Consider the following 24011-nt stretch of genomic DNA (forward strand, 5'->3'; position numbering starts at 1 on the left):
CTAATTTTTCTCCACACTAATTTCAGAGGGATGATTATTGTTTTGCTCTTGTCAAATTAATTTCGTTAAACCTTTTGTTTTTACGGTAAAAATATTATTTTTAAAAAATTAAATTTTTTTTATTTAAAAGTTATAAATCTTTAATATTTTTTTATAATTTGAATGTGTTGATGTTAAAAATAAATTTTAAAAAATAAAAAAAGTAATAAACTTAAAAGCATGTAGTTCATTAAAAAGTGTTAGCATGAAGGTATTAAAAAAAAGAGCAAAAGTATAGGTTGGAGGTAGAAAACGACAGGGTCAGAGTAGTTCGAATTTCAAGCCATCAATTACTCCGACAACGCCCGAAACAGACACAGAGTGATCCGAGGCACCAAGAATCTGTCCGAACTTCCAATCCTTTTTTAGCTATGTCGATGGAGGGTATAATTATGCTTGCATGGCATGAGTGTTGTAATTCCTAGGCGTTTATAATAAAATTAATTAGTCTGCTATTGATTTGAAACGCTTTTGAAAAAGGTCTTGAGGGAAAATCTTAGGCTCGGTTCTAGCCTTGACCCAAGAGCCTAACAAAATTCTTGACACAACTCATCAACGTACGGCTCTTCTAGTTAGGAGATGGAGGGCCTCTCTCTCTCCCTCTCTCTCTCTCTCTCTGTATATGCAAACTCTTGATTACAGAAGGATGGTGAGGTGAGAACTGCATTGAGAACGTTAGAATAATGATACAAAAATCAAATAATAAAAATCTTGTTCCCTTTTCAACCTTAATTTATTTTTTGTTGTTTTAATTTTAGAAATGTTCTTCTGCAAAGATATTAAAAAGTTGATTTTCCATAGAAATAGAGAAAAAGATCATTTTTAAACTTTTTTTTTAGCTTTAGTAATAAAACACGAACAGAATATAACTCTCTTTTTTTTTTAACCATGGAATTTGAAAATCAAATTTCAGCTACTGAGTCTCTAGAAATTTGAATAAGGCATATGTATCTCCTTTCGAGCTCAAAAAATTAATTATAAATTTAGAATGGAATATGCTTACGATCATCAATGGTTAAAACTTTGGAAATAATTTTTTGTCATTAACCACAAAAAAATGCAATCATCCATAAGAAAGATGTTCGCTTTCAGAAAATTCAAGGTCCATATTAGACCCATTTTATTTGGGCTTATGCCCCAAATACATAAAGGTCGGAAGAGAACACACACAAAATATATATAACATAGGGGGGAATATATATATATATATATATATATATATATATATATATATATATATATATAAAGGGGGGAAAGTTGCAGAAAGCATGCAACTCAGCGAGCGAGAGAGTAGTTAAAAAAGATGGAGCATGGATGTGTTGAGTGTGGATTCCCGATAGAAACTCTTTTCGTCCAATACTCACCAGGCAACATTCGACTCATGAGATGTGTAAATCTCTCTCTTTCTCTCTCTTACTCGTTTATAAATTTTATTTTCCATTTTAAATTTCCCAACTTTACCTTTTTTTTTTGAGAAAAAATATGTTCCTGTTGCAGGCGAATTGCGAAGCAGTTGCAGACGAGTACATCGAATGTGAATTCATGGTGAAATTCTTATACCCTTTTGATTCTTGACTTGCTTTTTTTTTTTTTTTTTGGGGGGGGGGGGGGGGGTTGTTGATGGGTGAAGATTATTTTGATTGATTTGATTCTGCACAAGACAAAAGCGTATAGACATCTTCTCTTCAGTGTAATCAATCAGCGTAGGGTCAATTTTGAGGTATTTTCTTCTGCAGATACTCGTGGATGTCTTTGTTGGAAACTTTATGTTTATCTGTGTTTTTCTTCTTTCAATGAGGCTGTTGCTAAACACATCGATTCAAATCTCCAGGTAAACGTTTGCTTCAGTATCAAGCTGTTTATTTCTTTAATAAACTTCTTGGACTTGCAATATTACGGGTGTGAGGCCCTAATAGCAATTGCCATGTGTGCTGCTCCTTGTTGTTTTGGTTCAAGCTCATAATGGAGATTGCCTGGGGGGGAGGATTTAATTCTAAACTAGTATAATTATCTAAAAAACTGGTTTCATGTGTGAATAATAATTAACTGGGATGGATGAAGACGTGGTGACAGAGGTTTAGGTATGTGTGAACATTCAGTACTTGTTGTACGTACGATACACACACCTATCCTCTATTTGAAACTAGAATCTTAGTATTATTTATATGGATTGATCAGAAAATAAAATTCAATATTTTGCACTTGCAAGAAGTTAGAGGTATTTGTTTGGGAGTTTTTATGAGAGAGTTGGGTGATACAGATGTCTAAGATCATTGAGGAGAAATGGCCAAAATAAGGCAAGATAGAGAAAAGTTGTTTTTGTTACCAACTTTGAGATTTATCATGCTGCTGTTGGCAGGTGCAGAGACATTTTGCTTGCAGTCGTAGTTTCAAGTCACTTAAAGAGTTTTTCTTATTGCCACAATGGTATGGCTTCTTAATGTGACTTAATGAAAAGCAAATTGAACATAACTTTTACACTTTCAGCTTATATAATCTTCTAAGCATTGGCTCTTGTTTAATGTATAAGCTTGAGTTTGGTTTAATCTAACTTTTCTGAATATTCATTTTTCAGGTTTGGGAATTTCCATTTTCTGTAATTTTCATCATTGATTTATTTGTTTTATCATCCAACACAGTGGCATTAAAAGGTTAGATAAATCCTTTATTGTCCTATACAAGTATGCTTAACCTTTATTCATCAGTTTTTATGGTAGCACCATACTAGTTGTTATTGTTATATCATGCTTGTGTTGATGCTCAAAGAAGTCTCAGCATATACTATTGTGTAGATGCTGATTTTTTCTAATTACAGAAAAACATTCTATGGCCTGGCGTGAATCTGTTGCCTATGTTTGAGTATGAAACAAAAAATGTAGACAATTATGTAGCAATATATCCCAAATGTGAACTGCCAATACTTCAAACATAGCATATGGTTGCTGTAACAACTGTAAGTATTTATTTATTTATGTCATTGTTATATTGAAAATATCCTTAGCTGAAAGCTGAGTATCCAGGTCTGCAGGTATTTGTATGCACAATTAGCAGAAAGTTCAAACATTCCAATTGACATATAAGATATTTAGAAATATACTTTAATAAATTTATTACTCATTCTAGTTTTCTGCTGTTTCAGCTCTTAATACTGAAGTTCCCAAATATTTCGTTGAATATTGCCCGCTTTCCTGCTTTTGTGAAGTACATTTATCGTGTGGATTTGTTCTGTCAAATGTTAGAACATTGCTAGTTGATTTTTCTTTTCTTTTCTTTTCTTTCTTTTTTCCTTTTTTTTTTTAGTAGATTCTTGGTGGATTATTGATCAAGTTGAAATGAGCATTATAGTTTTACACACTTTTGCTCTTTTTATGAAGCAGTGATCAGTGAATCAGCTATGAATAGATGCATTGTGGCCTGCTTCTGTGCACATGCTGTTAAGTTGCTTGTCACTCAGATATCCACTCAGAGATCATTGAGATTTTTGTTCATCTTCCTCGTATTCAAGCACATCATGACACGCTAGCCATATTGGTTAAAATGCCAATTTTGGTTCACTGCTGAACATGAGTTGTGCAAATTTGATAGCCAAAATTGCAAAAATCAACATTCTGGAAATGTGATTGTGTCTTGGAACCCCTTCAAAGCTGCTTGAGTCTTTTTAAAGCGGGCGCTCTTCCAAGTTATTGGAGTGACGAATCTGCTGATAAAGCATGCACGCACCAAAGTGTCCTGGGAGAAAGCAGTGAACGTTTAATGATTAAGAGCATTGCAGTGAAATAGCAGCCACATCAATGCAAGTGATTCAAGGGAGCCAATTTTGTTAAAGAGCTGAATGGTTTAAATTGCAAGCCACTATATATGCTTGCTCCGGGCACCCCTTCCCATGAAAGTTAATCTTACCGCTCTACTGCAAGATCGGTAGCAATATGACCACTCATTCTAGTGTCTGTTCTATCTCTATTTTTTCAGCTGGGGAGAAATTTCATTTGTAAGTTTTTCATGTCTTTCTTTCGGTTCTTTGAAATGAATTCAATTTGCTATTCAAATTAAGATTTAAGAAAAAAAAAGTAATTGAGTTGGTTTCAGTTCCTATGCTACTCGTTTCACCTTCATCACAGGCCTGAATATCAGTATTCCCACCCCCCTTTTCCTTCAATTTGCAGACAGTGAGAGCCCTCTGCATGAGTTCAAGAACAAAACAATGTATGCGCTAGTGAGTCGCATGAATGTGAGCCACCTATACATAATACTAAATTTCTATGGCCGAAGAAGGGAAAGAAAAGAGCACAGAACAAACAAAAATCATACACTGAAACCACTCCTGCTACCTGCATTTCGTTTAATCACCTCAACGACCTTCCTATACACAAGTAGAAAATTCAATTGGTCCTTTTGTTTTTTTAACAAGTAAAAAAATATTATTTTGATATATTTCAGCACGAAAAGCAAGCAACTGCAACCACATTTCCAAATAGATATAAATTTATCTCACTAAAAGGGATGGAATAAGCTTGTTTATTTTTCTGCACAAGAGTTAATCTAATTAATTCGGCTTAACAATAAGGATAAAAATAATTGTTATCATAGTTTTAAAATTTGATTAGGAGCTGACCCAGGGCAAGACCAGGGACGCGGGTTGAGTTAACCATTGGCCCGAGTCAACACAAGGATAAAAAAGATTATTGTCATAATTTTAAAACCTGACTTGATCGAGAGTTGAACCGGAACGAGGCTCGAGTCATGGGCCAAGTTGACCATTGACTCGGGTGAATATAAGGATAAAAATAATAATTATTATAATTTTAAAACTTGACTCGGGAGCAACTCGGGGCCAGTGGCGAGTCGGGACTATTGACCCAGGTTAAAATCAGGATAAAAATAATTATTATCATAGTTTTAAAACCTGAATCGAGGTTAGACTTAGGTTCAGACCCGGGTCACGGGTCAGGTTGACTATTGATCCAGGTTAACGTAAAGATAAAAGTGGTTATTATCATAGTTTCAAACCTGACTTAAAGGTCAACCGTGGGCTAGGCTCGGGTCACGAGTCAAGTTCACCATTGACCCAAGTCAACGTGATAATAAAAATGATTATTATCATGGTTTAAAACCTGACTCGGTGGTCGATCCGTGGTCAGGCTCGAGTCACATGTCATGTTGACTATTGACCCCAGTCAGTGTAAGGATAAAAATTATTATTATTATAGTTTTAAAACTCAATTTTAGGGTCGACTTAAGGCAAAGCCCGAGTCATGAACCAGGACCATTAACCTGGGTTAACATAGGGATAAAAGTGATTATTATTACAGTTTTAAAACCCGACTCGAGGATCAATTCGGGACCAGCCTCTTGTCACAGGTCGCGTTGACCATTGATCTAGGTCAATATAAAGATAAAAATTGTTGTTATCATATTTTATAACTTAACTTGGAAGTCGATCTAGAGCTAAGCTCGGGTCACGACCCAAGGCTAGACTCGGGTCATGGGTCAGGTTGATCATTAGCTTGAGTCAACATAAAAATAAAAATAGTTATTATTATAATATAAAAACTCAACTAAGAAGTCAACCTGGAACAATGCATAAGTCATGGGTTGGAATTGTCAACCTGGGCTGACTAAGAATAACATAAAAAAAAAATAATAATTATTATAATTTTAAAACTCGACTTGAAGATTCACCTTGTCAAGTTGACTCAAATTCAAAAACAAATATAGCAGCCTCGTTTTGACCAAAGAAATATATATAAAAAAAAATCAATAGATTTTTTACTCGTATTTATCTAGCAATCACAAAATAAAACAATCTAGCAATCACAAAATAAAGCAAATTATCCGATCCAAAACACACCAAACACAATAAAATATAATTATATGTTAAATCCAGTAATATCTAGTCCTATCCAGTCCATATTGTCCATCATACGTAAGAGTTAGTATAAAATCTCCCTCTTTCTATACTTATTTAGAAGAGCTTAAGAAACAACCAAAACGTTGGAGATTCTTAGACAAAACAAGGGTCTTTAAACTTTACTTGGTAATTCCCGAGGCTCAAACTTGCAAAGATCAGCTTCAGGAATGTCAGTGCCAACAGAAGAATCAGAACCATCCATCTTGTGTTTGATGAGATCATGAGAAAGTAACTGATGATTTCTTCATCAGCTGGGCGGAATCCGAATCCCAAGTGTAGCTAAGAGGGCCCAGCTTGCTTGAGAAGCTATCGGAGAATGACTCGGTCAGATGGCTAACAAAAATTGGATTCGGATTTGGGAAAGCCACATTTTCGAGTACAATCGAATCAACTGGAGCCCTACTCCAGTGACGTGTCCTAGCAAACCCCCTGGTCCAAATTACCATGGTCTTTAACTGTGAAGCTGCCAAGTGTGTTTTTTAAGAATTACAAGATCGATTGATGAAAAAAAAAAGAAGCAAAACAAGGACTTCTATTATATTTTATTTTTTGTGTGGTCAGATTTATTTAATTTTCTTAATTAGATTACACAAGAAAAAAAATGGAAAAAATGCTGAACTGACAAGAAAAAAAAAACCATGTTCAATTTATTTAGTACAGAAGGTAATTAACAAAAACGTTTTATATACTTTTTCATTTGAAAATTTGAAATTACCATAACTTAAAAATTGTCTATAGTGGTTATTTTTTAAATTGTTTTTTATCTATAAATACATTAAAATGATATTATTTTTAATTTAAAAAAATTATTTTTGACATCAACACATTAAAACGATCTAAAATCATAAAAAAAAAATTAAATTTAAGCTAAAAAAATTGAATTTTCATTGATCACTTAATCTCATTCCTTTACCTTAATGTTTTTTTGTTGCTTTATAGGGTATTTGAAAATGTAATAAAAATTATTTTTTAAAGTTTTTTCATTTGGAAATATATTAAAATAATATTTTTTTATTTTTTAAATTTTATTTTTGACATTAATATATCAAAATAAAAAAAATATTTTAAAAAAATTAGAAGCAAAAAAAATTTAAATTTTGATGAAAAGCATATTCAACCTCAATGTCAAATGGACACTTAGAAAGTGTTTGAGAGTGTGGTTGTGGTTATTTTTCAATGTATTTTTTCTTGAAAATACATTAAAATAATATTTGTTTTATTTTAAAAAAATCATTGTTAATATTAAAACATCAAAACGATCTAAAAATATAAATAAATTATTTTAAACAAAATAAATTTTAAAATTTAGAAAAATATTATTTGTAACACAATGTCAAACAACCCCTTAAGGTTATAGTGATTGTAACTATTTAGGATTTTACATGTTAAAGTCTCGTATTGATAAATTTTAAAATAAAGTTATTTTAATAAAATTTTAAACAAAATAAATTTTAAAATTTAGAAAAATATTATTTGGAACACAATGTCAAACAACCCCTTAAGGTTATAGTGATTGTAACTATTTGGGATTTTACATGTTAAAGTCTCATATTGATAAATTTCAAAATAAAGTCATTTTAATGATTTTTTTTAAATGAAATTATTATAAGTAAAAGACTAAAACGTGTGGAATGAGTATTATTGAGGTGACACTGTGCACCCTCTCACTATAGACCTGCTATTCTTAATATATTTTTTTTAATTTGATACTTAAATATTTTTTATGCAATTGCAACCTTTTGGGCTAAATTCAAAGGTAACTGAATCAAATTTACTGACTAAAAATAAAATTAAAGAACATGGCATCAAAGTAGAAAAAACACCACAAATAGGTAACACATTCAAAATTCACACAAAAAATTTAATTCAATCCTCGTACTTTAAAAATTATACATATTTGGTACCTCAATATTTTCTCAATTTAATTTTGGTATATAAATTCATTTTTGTTGTTTTTAGTTCCTGGTTTGAGAGAGGAGACAAAGAGATCGTCAAATTCTAGCGCTGAAAAGAGAAAAAATATCGTTGACACCAATTGAAAGGTCAATATTTTGTGTCAAATGGTTTCATTTGACGAGGGAGTTCATATTAGGTTTTTTTACCTTTAAAGTCTATGAAAAAATAGATTTGAGTTTGGACTTAAAATCCCTGAATCTTAATTTTGGTTTGATTTTGGTTTTTGGGATGATTTTTTTTTTTTTAGGTTTTTTAGGCTATGGATAGGTTTATTAGGTATCTAGAATGTTTTCTAGGCTTTTGAATCAAAATAGATTAAAAAATAAATTTTTAAATTAAAAATTTTAAGCCTTGAATTTTCGGTCACCATGCGACTAAAATCTAAATAAAATCACATGATATGTGGTCTGAATTTTTTTCCAAAAAAAAATTGAGTAGACTCCACCCTAGATGCTTAAAAAAAAAAAAAAGCCCCTATTATTTGTCCACCTTGTGATGATCAGGGTGCTTGACAGTGTGGTAATAATTACTTTTCAAATAATTTTTTGTGTCAAAATACATGTTAATAATATTTTTTTTATTTTTAAAAAATTATTTTTGATATCAGCATATCAAAATGATCCAAAATATATAAATCATATTAAATTTTAACAAAAAAAATTAAATCTTTTAAGAACACGATTTGCATCAGGTTTGAAACATGTTCTAACAATGAGGCTGCAAACTTGATGGCTCGAAAGGTTTTTATTTTTTTTTTCCAGATACCATCTTTGGTCGTCATGTCTCATTATTTCCTTGAGTTGATGCTGTGAAACCAAATCTGATATTCTGTTTTATTCTTTTTAGCCCAGCTTACTGGTGGTCGCCGGTGTTCTCATGTCTGATAAGATAAAATAACCGGGAGCTGTAAAAAGTTTTTTATAATAAATTTAGAAATTCTTATATATTTAAATAATTTTTAAAAAACAAATAATGATAGTTTAAAAAATTAAACTCTGTTAAAAATATTTATTTAAAAAGTATTGAGAGCTGAAATGTATTTTTATTTAATTTTCGAAACCTCAGTTTATATTTTGGTCCTTTTTATTTTAATTTTATTTCTCTTTAAATATTTTTGATAAATTAGCCATGAATTTACTAACACAATTGAAGAGGACGAAATTTAAAAAAAAAAAAAAAAAACAATAGACACCGCAGTTTGCTACGTTGAAAAACCCATGCTGTTTAGAGTTTTCTTGTAATAATTATAACATAATATAATTTATACAGCAAACAGTAACTACAGTCTAGCCCCGGCAGCCATGAGAAAGGGGCAATATATATACAAGCTAGCAAAAACAGAAATCCATTCTGTCAGCAGGTTGAGGGTTTATTAAGATTTAGGGATTTCAAGTCCTCCTCTTGCTGACCTTTTCTCGCAAAAAATAAAGTGTTGTTGTTATACTGGAAACTCTTGACGATAGCCTTATAAGAGAAGCTTCTCTCAGTGAACAATCAGCACTTCTATGAGCATGATTGAGAGCAGAAACAGACCCACGACTAAATTGACAAGATAAACAGATGGAGGAGTCGACGTATGGCTTGATGTAGTTGTTTCAAGGTGAATGAAACGGCCCCACCTTTCATTGCCAGCCGAACCATTTGATCTCGACTTCACAGCCGGCTTTGCGTTCATAACCTGAACTATTTTCCTTTCTTTTACAGGTTCTATGCCAACCTTCTTAGGCAGATCAATATTAGCAACTTGCCTTGCACCTTCTCTGGCCTGCAAAGATATACCGGAAGAATTTAATTTCATTCACTAGATAGACACAAGTCGCTTCCATGTTTTTCGTCCTCCAATTTAAGATCCTCACCTTATGTTTGGATGCTGTGCTTGAAATCCCACCCCGCAATTGATCTCCTTTAGCAGGAATTCCCTCGTGCTCCATGAAGCTGTGGGGTATGGGTGCATGCTGAGCTTTGTGGATCCTTGGAAAGTCTGATTGAATTAAATTAATCTGTTCATGCCTAGTTACAGTGGTGGAATTCATGGAAGATGGCCCCATCAAGAGGGTGTCATCACTATGAGCCCTTTGCTTCCGCTGGTATGCTCTTGAACTACCGTGCCCACCATACAAGTTTGGAGACTGCCATGAAGATACAAACAGACGAATTAAATTTCGAAGTGTCCTCAACAGAACTAAACTGCATATGAAATGCAAATGACATCCAGCCCATAAATGCAGCAAATTTATAATGGTTGACCTGCGCAAGAAATCATAAAAAAATCCTCACTTCATCTTAAGATCTTTCATGACTGTAGAGAATGTACTTGGTGGCATTGAAATAATGAGTAATCACATACTGCTTCAATGCTCCCAGTAGCATTCTCTTGTATAATTATTGAGAGAACTAGGCGCTACTGAAGGAAACATTCTCCAGTGGCCATTAGAGATTTTCTATTACCTCTCCATAGGCAAGATAACTTTCGCTGCCACTTGCTTCCAAAACATAAGCATTACTTGATGACCTTGGTGCTGGTGGGTAGTCATTTAGGAGTGAATCTACAAAATCTATATCCTCTTCATCAGAAAGGCAATTCTGCACAAGGTTCTGTGGCTGCAGTGCAAGGGGAAAATCAAAACCCGCCTCATGACTGTCAAAGAGAGATTGCAGTTGCTCTGGATCTACCTGGACTCAGAATCATAGGCAAGTAAAACACATATGCTACTCATGCTTCACATGAAAAACTATATTGTAAAAATTGGAATAGGAAATGCTCCATCTCACCTCTTGGTTATTATTCTGCACATGGTTCTGTGCCTGCAGTGCGAAAGGAAAATTGAAACCCACCTCATGACTGTCAAAGAGAGATTGCAGTTGCTCTGCATATACCTGGACTCAGAATCATAGGCAAGTAAACACATATGCTACTCATTCTTCACATGAAAAACTATATTGTAAAAATTGGAATAGGAAATGCTCCATCTCACCTCTTGGTTATTATTCTGCACATGGTTCTGTGCCTGCAGTGCGAAAGGAAAATTGAAACCCACCTCATGACTGTCAAAGAGAGATTGCAGTAGCTCTGCATCTACCTGGACTCAGAATCATAGGCAAGTAAACACATATGCTTCTCACGCTTCACATGAAAAACTATATTATAAAAATTTGAATAGGGAATGTTCCATCTCACCTCTTGGTTATTATTATTCAGCACCGCATTATTTTCAACATTAGAACCCATAACCCGAATAGGCTCGCCTTCATCATCAGGCAAATTAGCAGCCGAGTCATCTGCCTTATGCTTTAACTTGCAAAGAACAAGAGCCCTCTACAGAAAAAAAGAAAAAGAAAAAAAGAACTAGAAAACAATAAGAACTCAAGCAGCAGTCTATCAACACAGTTCCAGGATAGAACAACACAAATAAGAAATCAAGCATCAAACAAGCATAGATGTAGCAGGCATTCTTCTAATCACATTGAAAACACTTTCATATGACTCAAAAGCAATGAAGAGTAGTAAAACACACCCCATGTTGAGCAAGATGAACTGGTTGGAGTTTAACGCGAGCAATGTCCAACATTAACATGGAATGTAGTTATAATTCAATGCCATTTAAGCACGACATCGAACACCAAAACTCTAACTTCTTCCACACAACCAAATAATAAAACACGGTCAAACCTTAACCCCAGGATGCCAAGAAAAGAAATGTGATGATCCCATGTACACTATATGGTATTATATAATACCTGGTCAGGAGTGGTAGTTTCAGCATGGAATTCGTGGATGACCCAGCTGGTCCCGACCACTTTTTTAGAATCAGGACATCTGTAATGGAAAACCAGAGTCCTCTTAGTACCAATCACCTCATTTGTGCGTTTAGCCTTGATATCACGAACCTTGCCGGTCGATTTCCAGAATCCATTCTTGGTTTCCCTGCTAGCTCGTTTACTATTTGAGTGCTTGTAATCAAGCCGACAAAAGTAATACCACACTCGATCATCTGACTTTTTTCTCGCAGAATCTACAAGCACATGATCACACAGATGCACACGAAAGAGACATTAGGATTTATCGAGAAAGTGTGGATTTAATTACCAAGAATAACTTAGCATAGTTGTAAAATCATGACTGCTTCATCAAAAATAATCAGCAATGTTTGTGGTACTAACCAGGTAATTCCCATGGATCCCGCCGATAAAGATCAACCTCACCAATATGATCATCAACGAGGGAATCACGGCCGTTCATTTTGTGTTTCAGATAATAACAGATGATTTCTTCTTCAGTTGGATGGAATCTGAATCCCACCGGCGCCATCACATACAATCACTGGTTTTAAAAGTGCTAGTTGAACGTAGAAATAAAGCAAAGTTGCAAATAAAACAAGAAGCAGGGCTACTAACAAGAAGGCAGTTTCATTCCTCGTCCTAAAATAAGTTGTGGATTGAGAGACAAGGAGGAGGGTGTCTTGTGTTGTTCTGTTGTGATCTTCAAGAAAGCATTGACTTGAGACTGACTAAGAGATTCTATTGAGAAGCCATGGGGTTGGAAGAAATGCCGTACATATTGTAGAAAAAGCGACCCCACCAGTCAATGGCATGGGTCCTAGTTCAGCTGGGACGAAGAAGTTGCCCGCTGCTATTTTACTTGTTTGCTGGTAAGAACCAAGAACTTTCCCAAACCCCTCTTGCTACTTTCTTCTTTTCCTATGACATTACAAGGTGCAGTAGTTATATTATACTCTGTAGTATAAGAGATTTGACTTTCACTGTCAATTCGCATTGTGAATGCCTGATTTTATGCTTGATGGATATGTTAGTGTTTAGAGATATGAAGGTATTTTTAATGGAATCTATTAGTAATTATATTAAAAAAGGGATTAATTAATATTTTAAAAATCTTATAAAAAAAAAACAACCGTTATTATCATTACCCCGTTACCGTGTCGAGATTATTCTAATCTAATTTCGTGATTCCAGGAGGTTTCGTCACATTTACGAGGGTAACAAGATATAGAAGCGGGAGTTTCCACCATGCTTCCCCCATCCTCCTCCTCCTGCTCCCACCAACCTTCTTTTCAAACGCTGACTACAGCTAAATAATCAATAATTACCAGTCGATAAACATAAACAAAGCTGAGCACACTTGAAATGCATTCAATTCCTCTTGGGAAAAAACAAACAAGGAGAAACACCATAAAGAACAACTTGAGGCAAGTTGTTCTTATGGCTTATGATCAACCACACTTCACCCAGTACATATGAACTCTGTTATTCCAGGCTAGGTTTAATACATATATATAGCAAAGTTTGATAGACATGGACGATCGAAAACCTATTGCAGGATAGGGTTTACATATAATTCCCAGGTGAAAACTGCAGGGCAGAATTCAGGCCGAAATCTCCATCATCAAAGCCACGGAATGATTCCAGTTGTGTTCGGAGTTGATTGATCTCTTCCTGTAAAACAAACACAATTGCTTGATATTCTCTTATTATGAAATAATTTGCCATAAGAAACTGCCTGTTAAATTCGTGCTATTTCCCACCTCTAGCCTATTGTTTGCTAAATTGGAAGCCATCTGGGCAGTATGCCCACCTTCTTCAAAGGTCAGGGGATAATTACGCACAGTTGGATTTTGATTTCCAAGACCATAAGGAACATTGGAACTTGATTCACTTTCTTCAAATGTTGGCATGTTCTCATCTGGATGTTTCTTCAGTTTGCAGAGAACGAAGTCCCTCTACACATGGTGACCAAACCATATTTTGATACCATAATTAAAATTCTATTATATCAATATAAAAATGAAAAGAAAAGAACAGCAAATACTAAAATTTTCAAAGAGTTCTTATAAACAAACTTCTCGGGGAAAAAAAAACCATCATTAAAACAAAATCACCTTGTAACGGGAAAAGAGTATTTCAAGTCTAGCCAGTGACCATTATAGATAACTGATATATATATATATAAACACAAAAGCGTGATGAATGGGCCTGATCTCATGCATTTCTGTTCATCTGTCTCTTCTACTATACCTTCAAATCCAATTCTCCTTTTTGGAATGAAAAGGGAAGAAAAAACTATAGAACAAATTAAGTGAAGCTTGACAGTACCTGGTTGTGGAAGCTGAAAGTTGGATGGTACTCGTGCATGATCCAATCGGTCTTGACTCCATTAGGAACACGATTCTCGTAGAAAACCAGAGTCTTCTTGGTAGCAATATGCTTCTTGGTAGATTTAGCTTTGATTATACGATTCTTGCCGGTCACTTTCCAGTATCCAGCTGCAGTTGTCCTATTAGCCCGGTGACTATTTACGTACTTATAACTGCGAGGACAAAAGAAATAACACTCTGGATCGTTTGACTGATATGTAGAAAGCCCTGCGCGCACATTAGCATGAGTTTTTGTTAATCGACAATTGCAAACAAAGATAAACAGGGAAGTAATTGAAAACATTGCACATGACACATGAACACGTACCAGGGAGTACCCGAGGCTCAAAATCGCACACATTAACTTCGGCGATTATGCTGACTTCTTGTTCATAGCCGCCATGCATTTTTAACCTCAGGTAATGATTCACCAATTGTTCATCGGTCGGACGAAATACATAGCCAACAGGAGATGATGGGAAAGATATAGATCTGTTTGTCATCCTTGCTTGATCAGGTTGTTTGCAACTGAAGAAAAAAGAAGGCAAATCAAAACAGATTAAATTGCTAAAGCAAAGGAGATTGCAAGATAAACATGTATATATAAGATGCAGTGCAACTACACCGTATTTTGTAGAAGAAAGTGACTTAACGAGAGGCAAATAAGCTGGTGGTGTGCACAAGAAACTGTGGTTCTGCAGGATGAAGGGGCGTGTTCTTTATATAGGCACAAGTAGAGTAGTGGTGCTTTTATATTCAAGACATCAACCCCAGAATCTACTTCCCCGAGAAGTTTTCATTCCAATGTCATTGGTCTTTTAGATAAGTGGGTCCCATGTTAAACCGTGTCCTGTATGTCCGTACAGTGTCTTCTAATAGCTGTTTGGAGTGTGTTAGATGTTAGTTTTAATATTTTCTATTTTCTATTTTAGTTTATTAAAATAAGCTTAAAATTCTAATATGTTTTATATCCATTAATAGTTAATTATCACAATCATAATAGTACAACTTGAACTGATATGATGAGTTCACTCATAATTTAATCTTAATTATCATACTCGATGAGGGAGTAAACTTGGTTAAAAAATTAGGTTTCAAGTTTTATGGATTAATCTAGATTAATCTAAATCAATTCAGAAAAATTTTAAAAAATTATTTAAAGTTTTAATATTTTATAAGAAACAATTCAGAAAAAATTCATGTAAATATAAGATATACATGTTATAAATAATGAAATTAAAAAACAATTATCTCACATTAAAAAAACATAACTTTTTTCTTATGAATATAGAGTATATATACTAAAGGGCTTCAAATCCCATATTAAAAAAATAATTTCTTTCTTGTGAACATAAAGTATATATATTAAAGGGCTTCAAATCATACATTGAAAAGATATTGTGTTATCATTTTAAATTGAAATATTTAAACTAAAATGTTTTTTATTCCACATTGAAAAAATATAATTTTTTTTGTGAACATAGAGTATATAACGAAAGAGTTTCAAATCTCACATTGAAAGAACAACTTTTTTCTTTGAAATATGGAGTATATATATTAAAAGATTTCAAATTTCACATTGAAATGATATTATATTATCATTTTAAGTTGAAGTATTTAAAACAAAAGGTTTTTTTATCTTATAATGAAAAAATATAACTTTTTTCTTATGAACATAGAGTATATATACGAAAAGGCTTCAAATCTCACATTGAAAAAATAAGTTTCTTTCTTGGAAACATAAAGTATATATAATAAAATGTTTAAAAACCTACATTAAAAAAATACAACTTTTTCTTGTGAAAATAGAGTATATATACTAAAGGACTTCAAATCCCACATTGAAAAATAACTTTTTTCTTGGAAACATAAAATATATATACTAAAGGGCTTCAAATCCCACATTGAAAAAATAACTTTTTTTCTTAGAAACATAGAATATATATATTAAAAGGTTTCAAATCTCATATTGAAAAGATATTATGTTATCATTTTAAGTTGAAGTATTTAAAGTAAAAAGTTTTTTTTATCTCCCATTAAAAAAACATAATTTTTTTTCTTGTGAACATAGAGCATGTATACGAAAGAGCTTCAAATTCCATATTAAAAATTTAACTTTTTTTCTTGTGAATATAAAGTATATTTACGAAAGGACTTCAAATCCCACATTAAAAAACTAATTTTTTTCTTGAAAATATAGAGTATATATACTAAAAACTTTCAAATCCCACATTAAAAAAATAAAATATTTTTCTAATATTTATATAGTGAACTTTAGAAAGTGTTAATAACTAACTAAAAATATATATAAAAAAAAGGGTCTCGTCCGAGTTATGGATCGACCAGGTTTTCTCGGGTTGTTGCACCGGCTGATCTTTTAACAAACTCGGACCGGTCCGGCCACCAGGTCGACCCGCATGTCATGTCTGGGTTTAATAACTGTAAATTTGATTAATCTAAAATCTAAATTGATTTATTTAAAGTAAAAAAAAGCAACTGATTTGATTAAAAAATTTAATTGCCTTGCTAATCTAGTTAAAAACAGGTCCTCAATCTCTTTACTTTTTATACATGTTATTGAGTTATTTATGACTCAAGTTTTGACCCAATTCTACTGCTAAGTTTGATTTTACAACTATGAGCAATATTCATTATAAAAATAAAAAAATAAAAACATTTATAGTATAAACTTTTTTTCACCGAACGAGAATCAAATAAAATAAATTAGAAATTCATTTCCACAACCTCCGATAAGATGAAAAGCCAAACACACACGAAGACTTGAATCTCACAACTTGCAATCCAAGTTCTGCTGGCTCCACTGCCTCCATCACCATCTTAGAATATTCTAGAACAATCACCAATAGCTTCCGATGTAATATATTCTCCAATATTCATATTTGTTTTTGTTTTGCTTTTACTCCACCAAGTAGTATAATAAATGAAAGAAAAAAACACGAACTCTTGATTGCTTTTGTAACTTTAATTAATTAAAATTACCAAAAATAATTAAACCACGAAAGTCTTTTTTTAAAAACAATACACATTGAACCCAAGATTGCAACAATGCAATGATATCTTTATTACAACAAACAATAATCATTTTATGAAGTAAGATGGTCTTTATTACAACAAACAGATTCTGACATAGAAAAAAAAGATATCATTGATAACAATTTAGATCACCAAAACGATTGTTTTTATGTTAAATTATTTAATACAATGATGAGAGTTAAGATTAGATGTTTTTTTTAACTATTATATTATCGGTTTAAAAGCTTTTTGGTTTCAAGTGTTCAATATGATGTCTTGGATTGGTTTACCAATATTCCTAATGTGTTTCCTAAGTGTTTTGGGTAAAAAATTAATTTAAAATAGATTTTTCAATCAACCTTGTTTTTTCAATTACTACAATAACCAAATTCTAGGCATTTATAAATGACACATCACCTTCTTTTTTTCAGACAATTAGAAAGTACAACATGTTGCCTACCCTTTAACTTTTAAAAAAATAAAATAAAGGCCCCGTGCAGGGGCCTGAACTTGCATGTCCGCACACGGGCCTACTCTTAGTTGGCCAGGTGTTGAGCCTAGCTTAGGAGGGCCCAAAAGGTCTACCCTCATTTTATTCTCTTTTTTTTATTAACACCTTTTTTTATGTCTTTTTAGATAATTTTAAATTTATTTTTTAATTAATACCCTTTCTTTATTATTTGTTTTATATATTTACCCTTTTTTAATATTGATTATTGTTTTTTTTAATTATATTGGGTGTATTTAATTTTTTTAAGAGGTTAAGCATAATTCATTTCTTTTTTTTATTTTATATAGATTAAATATTTATTTTCTTATAATATTTTTAATATGTGCAGCCTTGCATAATATATTTTTCTTTTTATTTTATTCAATAAATTTTATTTGTATATTGATTTTTATTACAAATTGATTTTAATAAACAAATTCATTAAATACAATTAGTTAAATGACTTGTGTTGCGATATTAAATATTTTGATCTATATTTGTCTCTTAATTTTTCCAATTATATTTTTATTTATCGTTGATGACTTTTGTTTTCATTTATTTACTCAATGGTTCTTGATTTATTTAATTGGATGCGTGTATAAATTTTTTGATTTACATTTAGGTTTTTTTTATGTAAAGAAACGCGTTGAAAAATTTTACATGTTCAAATTTTTATCATGTATTAGTGTTTTCAAGTTAATCCTTATTCTTATGATTTTTTTATTTTATTTTTCTTATCTCTTTTAAAAAAATTATATTGTTTTTAATTTCATCCTCCAATCCAAGTTAATAGTGTATTTTTTTTCATTTTGGTCCTTATTCTTTTGATTTTTTTTCTTTTTATTAATGTTTTTGTTCATTTCAATTTAACTCTTAAAGTGAAAATTTGTTGTTTCCTTTTAATTTATTTTTTATTTTGATTTTAAACCTAATTATTTTAATTGCTATTTTTTATTTTGGATTGTTTTTGTAATTCATTTTCTTTCAATTCCATCCTTCAACGTTTCGTTTCCTAGGAATTGCACTTCATGATTTTTTCATGTATAATGCTTTTAGTTTGATGACCCAATCCATATGTTTGAAAAGTAACAGGGATTGACATCTTTTTTTGTCTTCTTTTCTTTTCTGATATCGTCGTTTGACATTGATTTATTTTCTTTAAAAAAATAGATTTGTGGTTTTTTTCAATTTTCTTTTCTATCGAATTATTGTGACCTCATGATCTAAGATGTAAGTTTGTCAGGTTAATATGGACTAGCTTGCCCCTTAATGTCCAGGTTACATGTCTAACATGTTGGTTGACTCGCACCAATTTTTTTTATTTTTTTTTTACCATATTTCATCATTCCATTTTTAATTGACTAAAAATTAAACAACATTGTCTTTTGCTCTTGGATAAAAGTTCTTTCACATGATATCGTGATCGCTTATATATATATTCCTCTTTTGCTATCGTTGCTTCCTTTTTTTTTACATATGATTTAAATAAAGCTTGATTATTTAGTTGATCGGGACTATAATTTGATTTATTAGATTTCTTTTATTTTTTAAAAATACACTTGCGAAATATAAATAGTTTAATGGAAAAATAATACAGACCAGCAGTGTAGTGCGTCTATTTTTATAATTTTGAAAGTGTGGTAGCTTATATTTTTAGATACTTTTTAAAAATATATTTATCATAAAAAAAACACTAAATTAATGTATTTTTAGTATCTTTCGATGATTTTGATATGTTAATATCAAATATTCTAAAATAATATTTTCAAGTAAAAAACACTTTTAAAAAATATTCTACACCACAATACCAAACAAACTCTTAATAAATTTTTTTAAAAGAATCAAAATAACGATTTGTATAAAATTTTAATAAAAAACTCTACTTAAATTTTATTATATCCATCGAGTATCCAAGTTTGACCTGATAATATTCTGGTTTGAAAAAAAAAATCCAAACCAGATTTTGCGTCGGCAGGTCATGGGATCGACCAGCCGGACTGTAACAGGTTGACATGCATTAGGCTTTTGGCCCTTTTTTTAGCTGGTCTCGTGCCCTACGTCTCTTAACATGTCTAATATATCCATCAAATTATTATTTGAACTTCTTTGTCCAACTTGTAATGATCATGTAACTACAAATTTGATCGCTCAAAAGGTTTTTTTTTTTATTTTTTTTTCCAGATGCCATCTTTGCTCCTCATGTCTCGTGATTTCCTTGAGTTAATGCTGTGAATCCAATGAATTCTTGAAAAATCCAAATAGGTTTGGGAGTAAGATTTATATATTAAATAATTGATTAATTTTTTAATTTTTTTTTATTATCTTTGCTAAGATATTTGATGGTAGTCGATACTTGATATTTAATAACCTAAAAAAATTTGGTATTTGAAAAAGTTTTTTGTAATAGATTTAGAAACTGTTTGATGTTTAAATATTTTTTTATAAAAAAAAAATAATTATATTTTAGAAAGATAAACTCTAAAAATATATATGCTAAAAATATTTGTTAAAAAAGTATGAGGATCTAAGTGTACTTTTTGTCAAATTTTTGAAACCGCCACTTATTTCCTCCTTGGTTTATACTTTGATCCCCTTTGTTTCAATTTTTCCCTCCTTAAATTGTTTTGATAAAGTAGCTATGAAATCAGGCATTGAAGGACACAATTGAAGAGAAACAAAGATTGAGAACCAAATTGAGAAAAAAAGACACTGTCGATTGCTACGTTGAAAAACATTCAACCCATGCACTTTAGAGATTTCTTGTAATAATTATAGCATAATATAATTTATACAGCAAACAGTAAATACAGTCTAGCCCCAGCAGCCATGAGTAAGGGGCAATATATAATATACAAGCTAGCAAAAACAGAAATCCATTCTGTCAGCTGGTTGAGGGTTTAAGATTTTGGGATTTCAAGTCCTCCTCCTGCTGACCTTTTCTCGCAAAAAATAAAGCGTTCTTGTTATACTAGAAACTCTTGACGATGGCCTTATAAGAGAAGCTTCTCTCAGTGAACAATCAGCGCTTCTCTGAGCATGATTAAGAACAGAAACAGACCCACGACTAAATTCGAAAGATAAACAGATGGAGGACTCGATATATGGCTTGATGTAGTTGTTTCAAGGTGAATGAAACGGCCCCACCTTTCATTGCCAGCCGAACCATTTGATCTCGACTTCACAGCCGGCTTTGCGTTCATAACCTGAACTATTTTCCTTTCTTTTACAGGTTCTATGCGAACCTTCTTAGGCAGATCAATATTAGCAACTTGCCTTGCACCTTCTCTGGCCTGCAAAGATATACCGGAAGAATTTAATTTCATTCACTAGATAGACACAAGTCGCTCCCATGTTTTTCGTCCTCCAATTTAAGATCCTCACCTTATGTTTGGATGCTGTGCTTGAAATCCCACCCAGAAATTGATCTCCTTTAGCAGAAATTCCCTCCTGCTCCATGAAGCTGTGGGGTATTGGTGCGTGCTGAGCTTTCAGGATCCTTAGAAAGCCTGATTGAGTTAAACTAATCTGTTCATGCCTAGTTGCAGTAGTGGAATCCATGGAAGAAGGCCCCATCGAGAGGGTATTATCACTATGAGCCATTTGCTTCCGCCGGTATTCTCTTGAACTACCGTGCCCACCATACAAGCTTGGAGACTGTCATGAAGATACAAACAGACGAATTAAATTTCGAAGTGTTCTCAACGAACTTAGAATGGTTGACCTGTGCACGAAAGCATAAAAAAAAATCATTTAGGAGGTGGGGAGGAATTTCAACGCCATATTCATCTGGAGCAATAGGGAGAGAATCTGCAAAATCTATCACATCCTCTTCATCAAGGTTCTGTGACTGCAGTGCGGAAGGAGAATCGAAACCGGCCTCTTGACTGTCAATGAGAAATTGCAGTAGCGCTGCTTCTACCTGGAGTCAGAATCATAAGCAAGTAAACACATATGCTTCTCATGCTTCACATGAAAAACTATATTACAAAAATTTGAATAGGGAATGCTCTATCTCACCTCTTGGTTATTATTCAGCACCGCATTATTTTCAACATGAGAACCCATAACCTTAATAGGCTCACCTTCATCATCATCACGACCCGATTCCCATATCCATGATTGGCACATAAGCAAAGTTAATATAAAAGTTAATATATAATTTGATTGTCTTAATATAAGAGTTAATACAAATTCATAGTTATGGAGCACTAAAATTCATAGTTATGGAGCACTAACTAGACATAAAAGAAAAATACTAATTTCAACAAAAGAGCACGTTTTGAAGGTCCAATAAAAATGATCCCCTAACAAGCTATAAGCCTGAAAAGATAAATAATGAGAAGGCAAGATCAACAACTCAGTTAGTAAATAACGTTCAATATACATACACAAGATAATACAACAATGAGGAATATATATATATATATATATATATATATTCCTCATTGTTGTATTATCTTGTGTAAACCTTCTTATAAGAACCTAAATTATCTTGTGTAAACCTTCTTATAAGAACCTAAATTATATATATATATATATATATATATATATATAATTTAGGTTCTTATAAGAAGGTTCTTACAATTTAGTTCTTATCAGGATTATCTGAATACAAAGGAGAAATATTCAAAAACAACTCGAAAAGAATGTTCAACTTATTTAATATACTTAACTAAAAGTCTATTCTATAACCCTATATGTTTTTGAATTAAACTAGTTATTTTTTAAAAAACCCAAAATTAAACGGTTTTCCCAAAATCTAATCCATAATAAAACAAATAATAAAACTTAATAATAATTCACTAAATAACTCTCATTTATTCATCAAACCAATCTGAAAAGGCTAATATTACAGTTAGGGACCAATCTAGAATTTTATCATATTTTTAGGGTCCAATTATAACTTTTGTCAAATTGGAGGACCAAACTAAAAATGTCATAAATTCATGACTATAGTGGAATTTTGCCCATAATTCATCCTTAATTCTGTAAAGAATCTCTAAATATGCTCCAAGGACCATTCTGGATTTTTATCATATTTTTAGGGTCAAATTGGAATTTTTATTAAATTGGAGGACAAAATTGAAAGTGTTATAAATTCATAACTATACTGAAATTCTGCTCATAATTCATCTTTTTTTCTGTCCAGAATCTTGGATTATGCTCCAGGGACCATTCTGTAATTGTTTCAAATTTTGGGGACTAAATTGTAATTTTCACAAATTGAGGGACTAAACTGAATTTTCATCATCTTCAACCTCAAACCCAGAATTTTCACAGAAAACCTACTGATATTTCAAGATTTCTAACTCAAAATTCACCATTTACACAAATCATAACTCAAAATCATCATCTTTAGCTAAGTCTTTCAAAATCAACTAAATAACAATCAATCCATAACATTCAAATTAATTCCTCCATCAAACCCAAAATACAATCTTTAAAACCCTAATATTCAACAAAACAGAAATTTAAAGCTAAAGAAAACACATTTATACACATCAAAGCATAAATCTTACTTTTTTAACTTATTTTCTCAAACTCTCTTCTCCTTTCTTTATCTTTTCATCTTTTCTCTTCTTCTTCTTCTTCTTTCCCCCTTCTCCCCAGCCGGTTCTCTCTTTTAAATTTTTCAGATCCCTCTTTCTTTCTTTTTTTCTATTTATATTTATCATAGTTTGTTAAATTAACATAATACCCCTTATTTATTTATACCTCCTTCTAAACCTACAAGAGCTTTGTAGCGTTTCCCTACTCTCATTTATTTATAAACATCACAATCAGGCAAATTAGCAGCCGAGTCATCTGCCTTGTACTTTAACTTGCAAAGAACAAGAGCCCTCTACAGGGGGGGAAAAAGAACTAGAAAACAATAAGAACTCAAGCAGCAGTCTATCAGAACAGTTCCAGGATAGAACAACATAAATAAGAACTCAAGCATCAAACAAGCATAGATGTAGCAGACATTCTTCTAATCACATTGAAAACACTTTCATATGACTCAAAAGCAATGAAGAGTAGTAAAACAAACCCAATGTTGAGCAAGATGGACTGGTTGGAGTTTAACGCGAGCAATATCCAATAATAACTAGGAATTTAGTTATAGAAGGAGGGTGTCTTGTGTTGTTCTGTTGAGAAGCCATGGGGTTGGAAGGAATGCCATACATATTGTAGAAAAAGGGACCCCACCAGTCAATGGCATGGGTCCTAGTTCAGCTGGGACGAAGAAGTTGCCCACTGCTATTTTACTTGTTTGCTGGTAAGAACCAAGAACTTTCCCAAACCCCTCTTGCTACTTTCTTCTTTTCCTATGACATTACAAGGTACAGTAGTTATATTATACTCTGTAGTATAAGAGATTTGACTTTCACTGTCAATTCGAATTGTGAATGCCTGATTTTATGCTTGATGGATATGTTAGTGTTTAGAGATATGA

General features: G+C 32.2%; 3 protein-coding genes and 1 pseudogene across 6 annotated transcripts; 1 reads left to right on the forward strand and 3 right to left on the reverse strand.

Annotated features, from left to right (window-relative positions):
• The first annotated feature begins 1294 nt into the window (after window positions 1-1294).
• Window positions 1295-4124, forward strand: LOC133691685 (protein ARV 2-like; annotated as a pseudogene).
• Window positions 4125-9100: 4976 nt separating this feature from the next.
• On the reverse strand, window positions 9101-12649 carry LOC133692585 (protein CUP-SHAPED COTYLEDON 3-like). Its single transcript, XM_062113650.1, has 8 exons — window positions 12065-12649; window positions 11642-11916; window positions 11082-11219; window positions 10879-10983; window positions 10676-10780; window positions 10352-10576; window positions 9760-10032; window positions 9101-9668 (listed from the first exon to the last, which is right to left on the reverse strand). Exons 1-8 carry the CDS (start codon window positions 12210-12212, stop codon window positions 9387-9389), a joined length of 1551 nt encoding a protein of 516 aa, XP_061969634.1. The 5' UTR covers window positions 12213-12649; the 3' UTR covers window positions 9101-9386.
• Window positions 12650-13031: 382 nt separating this feature from the next.
• Window positions 13032-14816, reverse strand: LOC133692587 (protein NTM1-like 9). Of its 2 annotated transcripts, none has more exons than XM_062113655.1 (5): window positions 14706-14816; window positions 14381-14580; window positions 14012-14280; window positions 13444-13638; window positions 13032-13354 (listed from the first exon to the last, which is right to left on the reverse strand). In XM_062113655.1, the coding sequence occupies exons 2-5, from the start codon at window positions 14553-14555 to the stop codon at window positions 13247-13249; spliced, it is 747 nt and encodes a 248-aa protein (XP_061969639.1). In that variant the 5' UTR covers window positions 14556-14580; window positions 14706-14816; the 3' UTR covers window positions 13032-13246. The 2 variants fall into 2 exon arrangements, with proteins under 2 accessions (XP_061969639.1, XP_061969638.1); XM_062113654.1 differs by having other exon boundaries at window positions 14678-14793.
• A 5475-nt stretch (window positions 14817-20291) lies between these two features.
• On the reverse strand, window positions 20292-23892 carry LOC133692586 (uncharacterized). Of its 3 annotated transcripts, none has more exons than XM_062113652.1 (5): window positions 23607-23892; window positions 21593-21657; window positions 21351-21494; window positions 20957-21229; window positions 20292-20865 (listed from the first exon to the last, which is right to left on the reverse strand). In XM_062113652.1, exons 2-5 carry the CDS (start codon window positions 21638-21640, stop codon window positions 20584-20586), a joined length of 747 nt encoding a protein of 248 aa, XP_061969636.1. In that variant the 5' UTR covers window positions 21641-21657; window positions 23607-23892; the 3' UTR covers window positions 20292-20583. The 3 variants fall into 3 exon arrangements, with proteins under 3 accessions (XP_061969636.1, XP_061969637.1, XP_061969635.1); XM_062113653.1 differs by lacking the exon at window positions 23607-23892 and adding an exon at window positions 23095-23600; XM_062113651.1 differs by lacking the exon at window positions 23607-23892 and having other exon boundaries at window positions 21593-21917.
• Window positions 23893-24011: the final 119 nt, after the last annotated feature.

This window comes from Populus nigra, chromosome 4 (genome assembly GCF_951802175.1).
Source record: "Populus nigra chromosome 4, ddPopNigr1.1, whole genome shotgun sequence".
Taxonomy (NCBI): domain Eukaryota; kingdom Viridiplantae; phylum Streptophyta; class Magnoliopsida; order Malpighiales; family Salicaceae; genus Populus; species Populus nigra.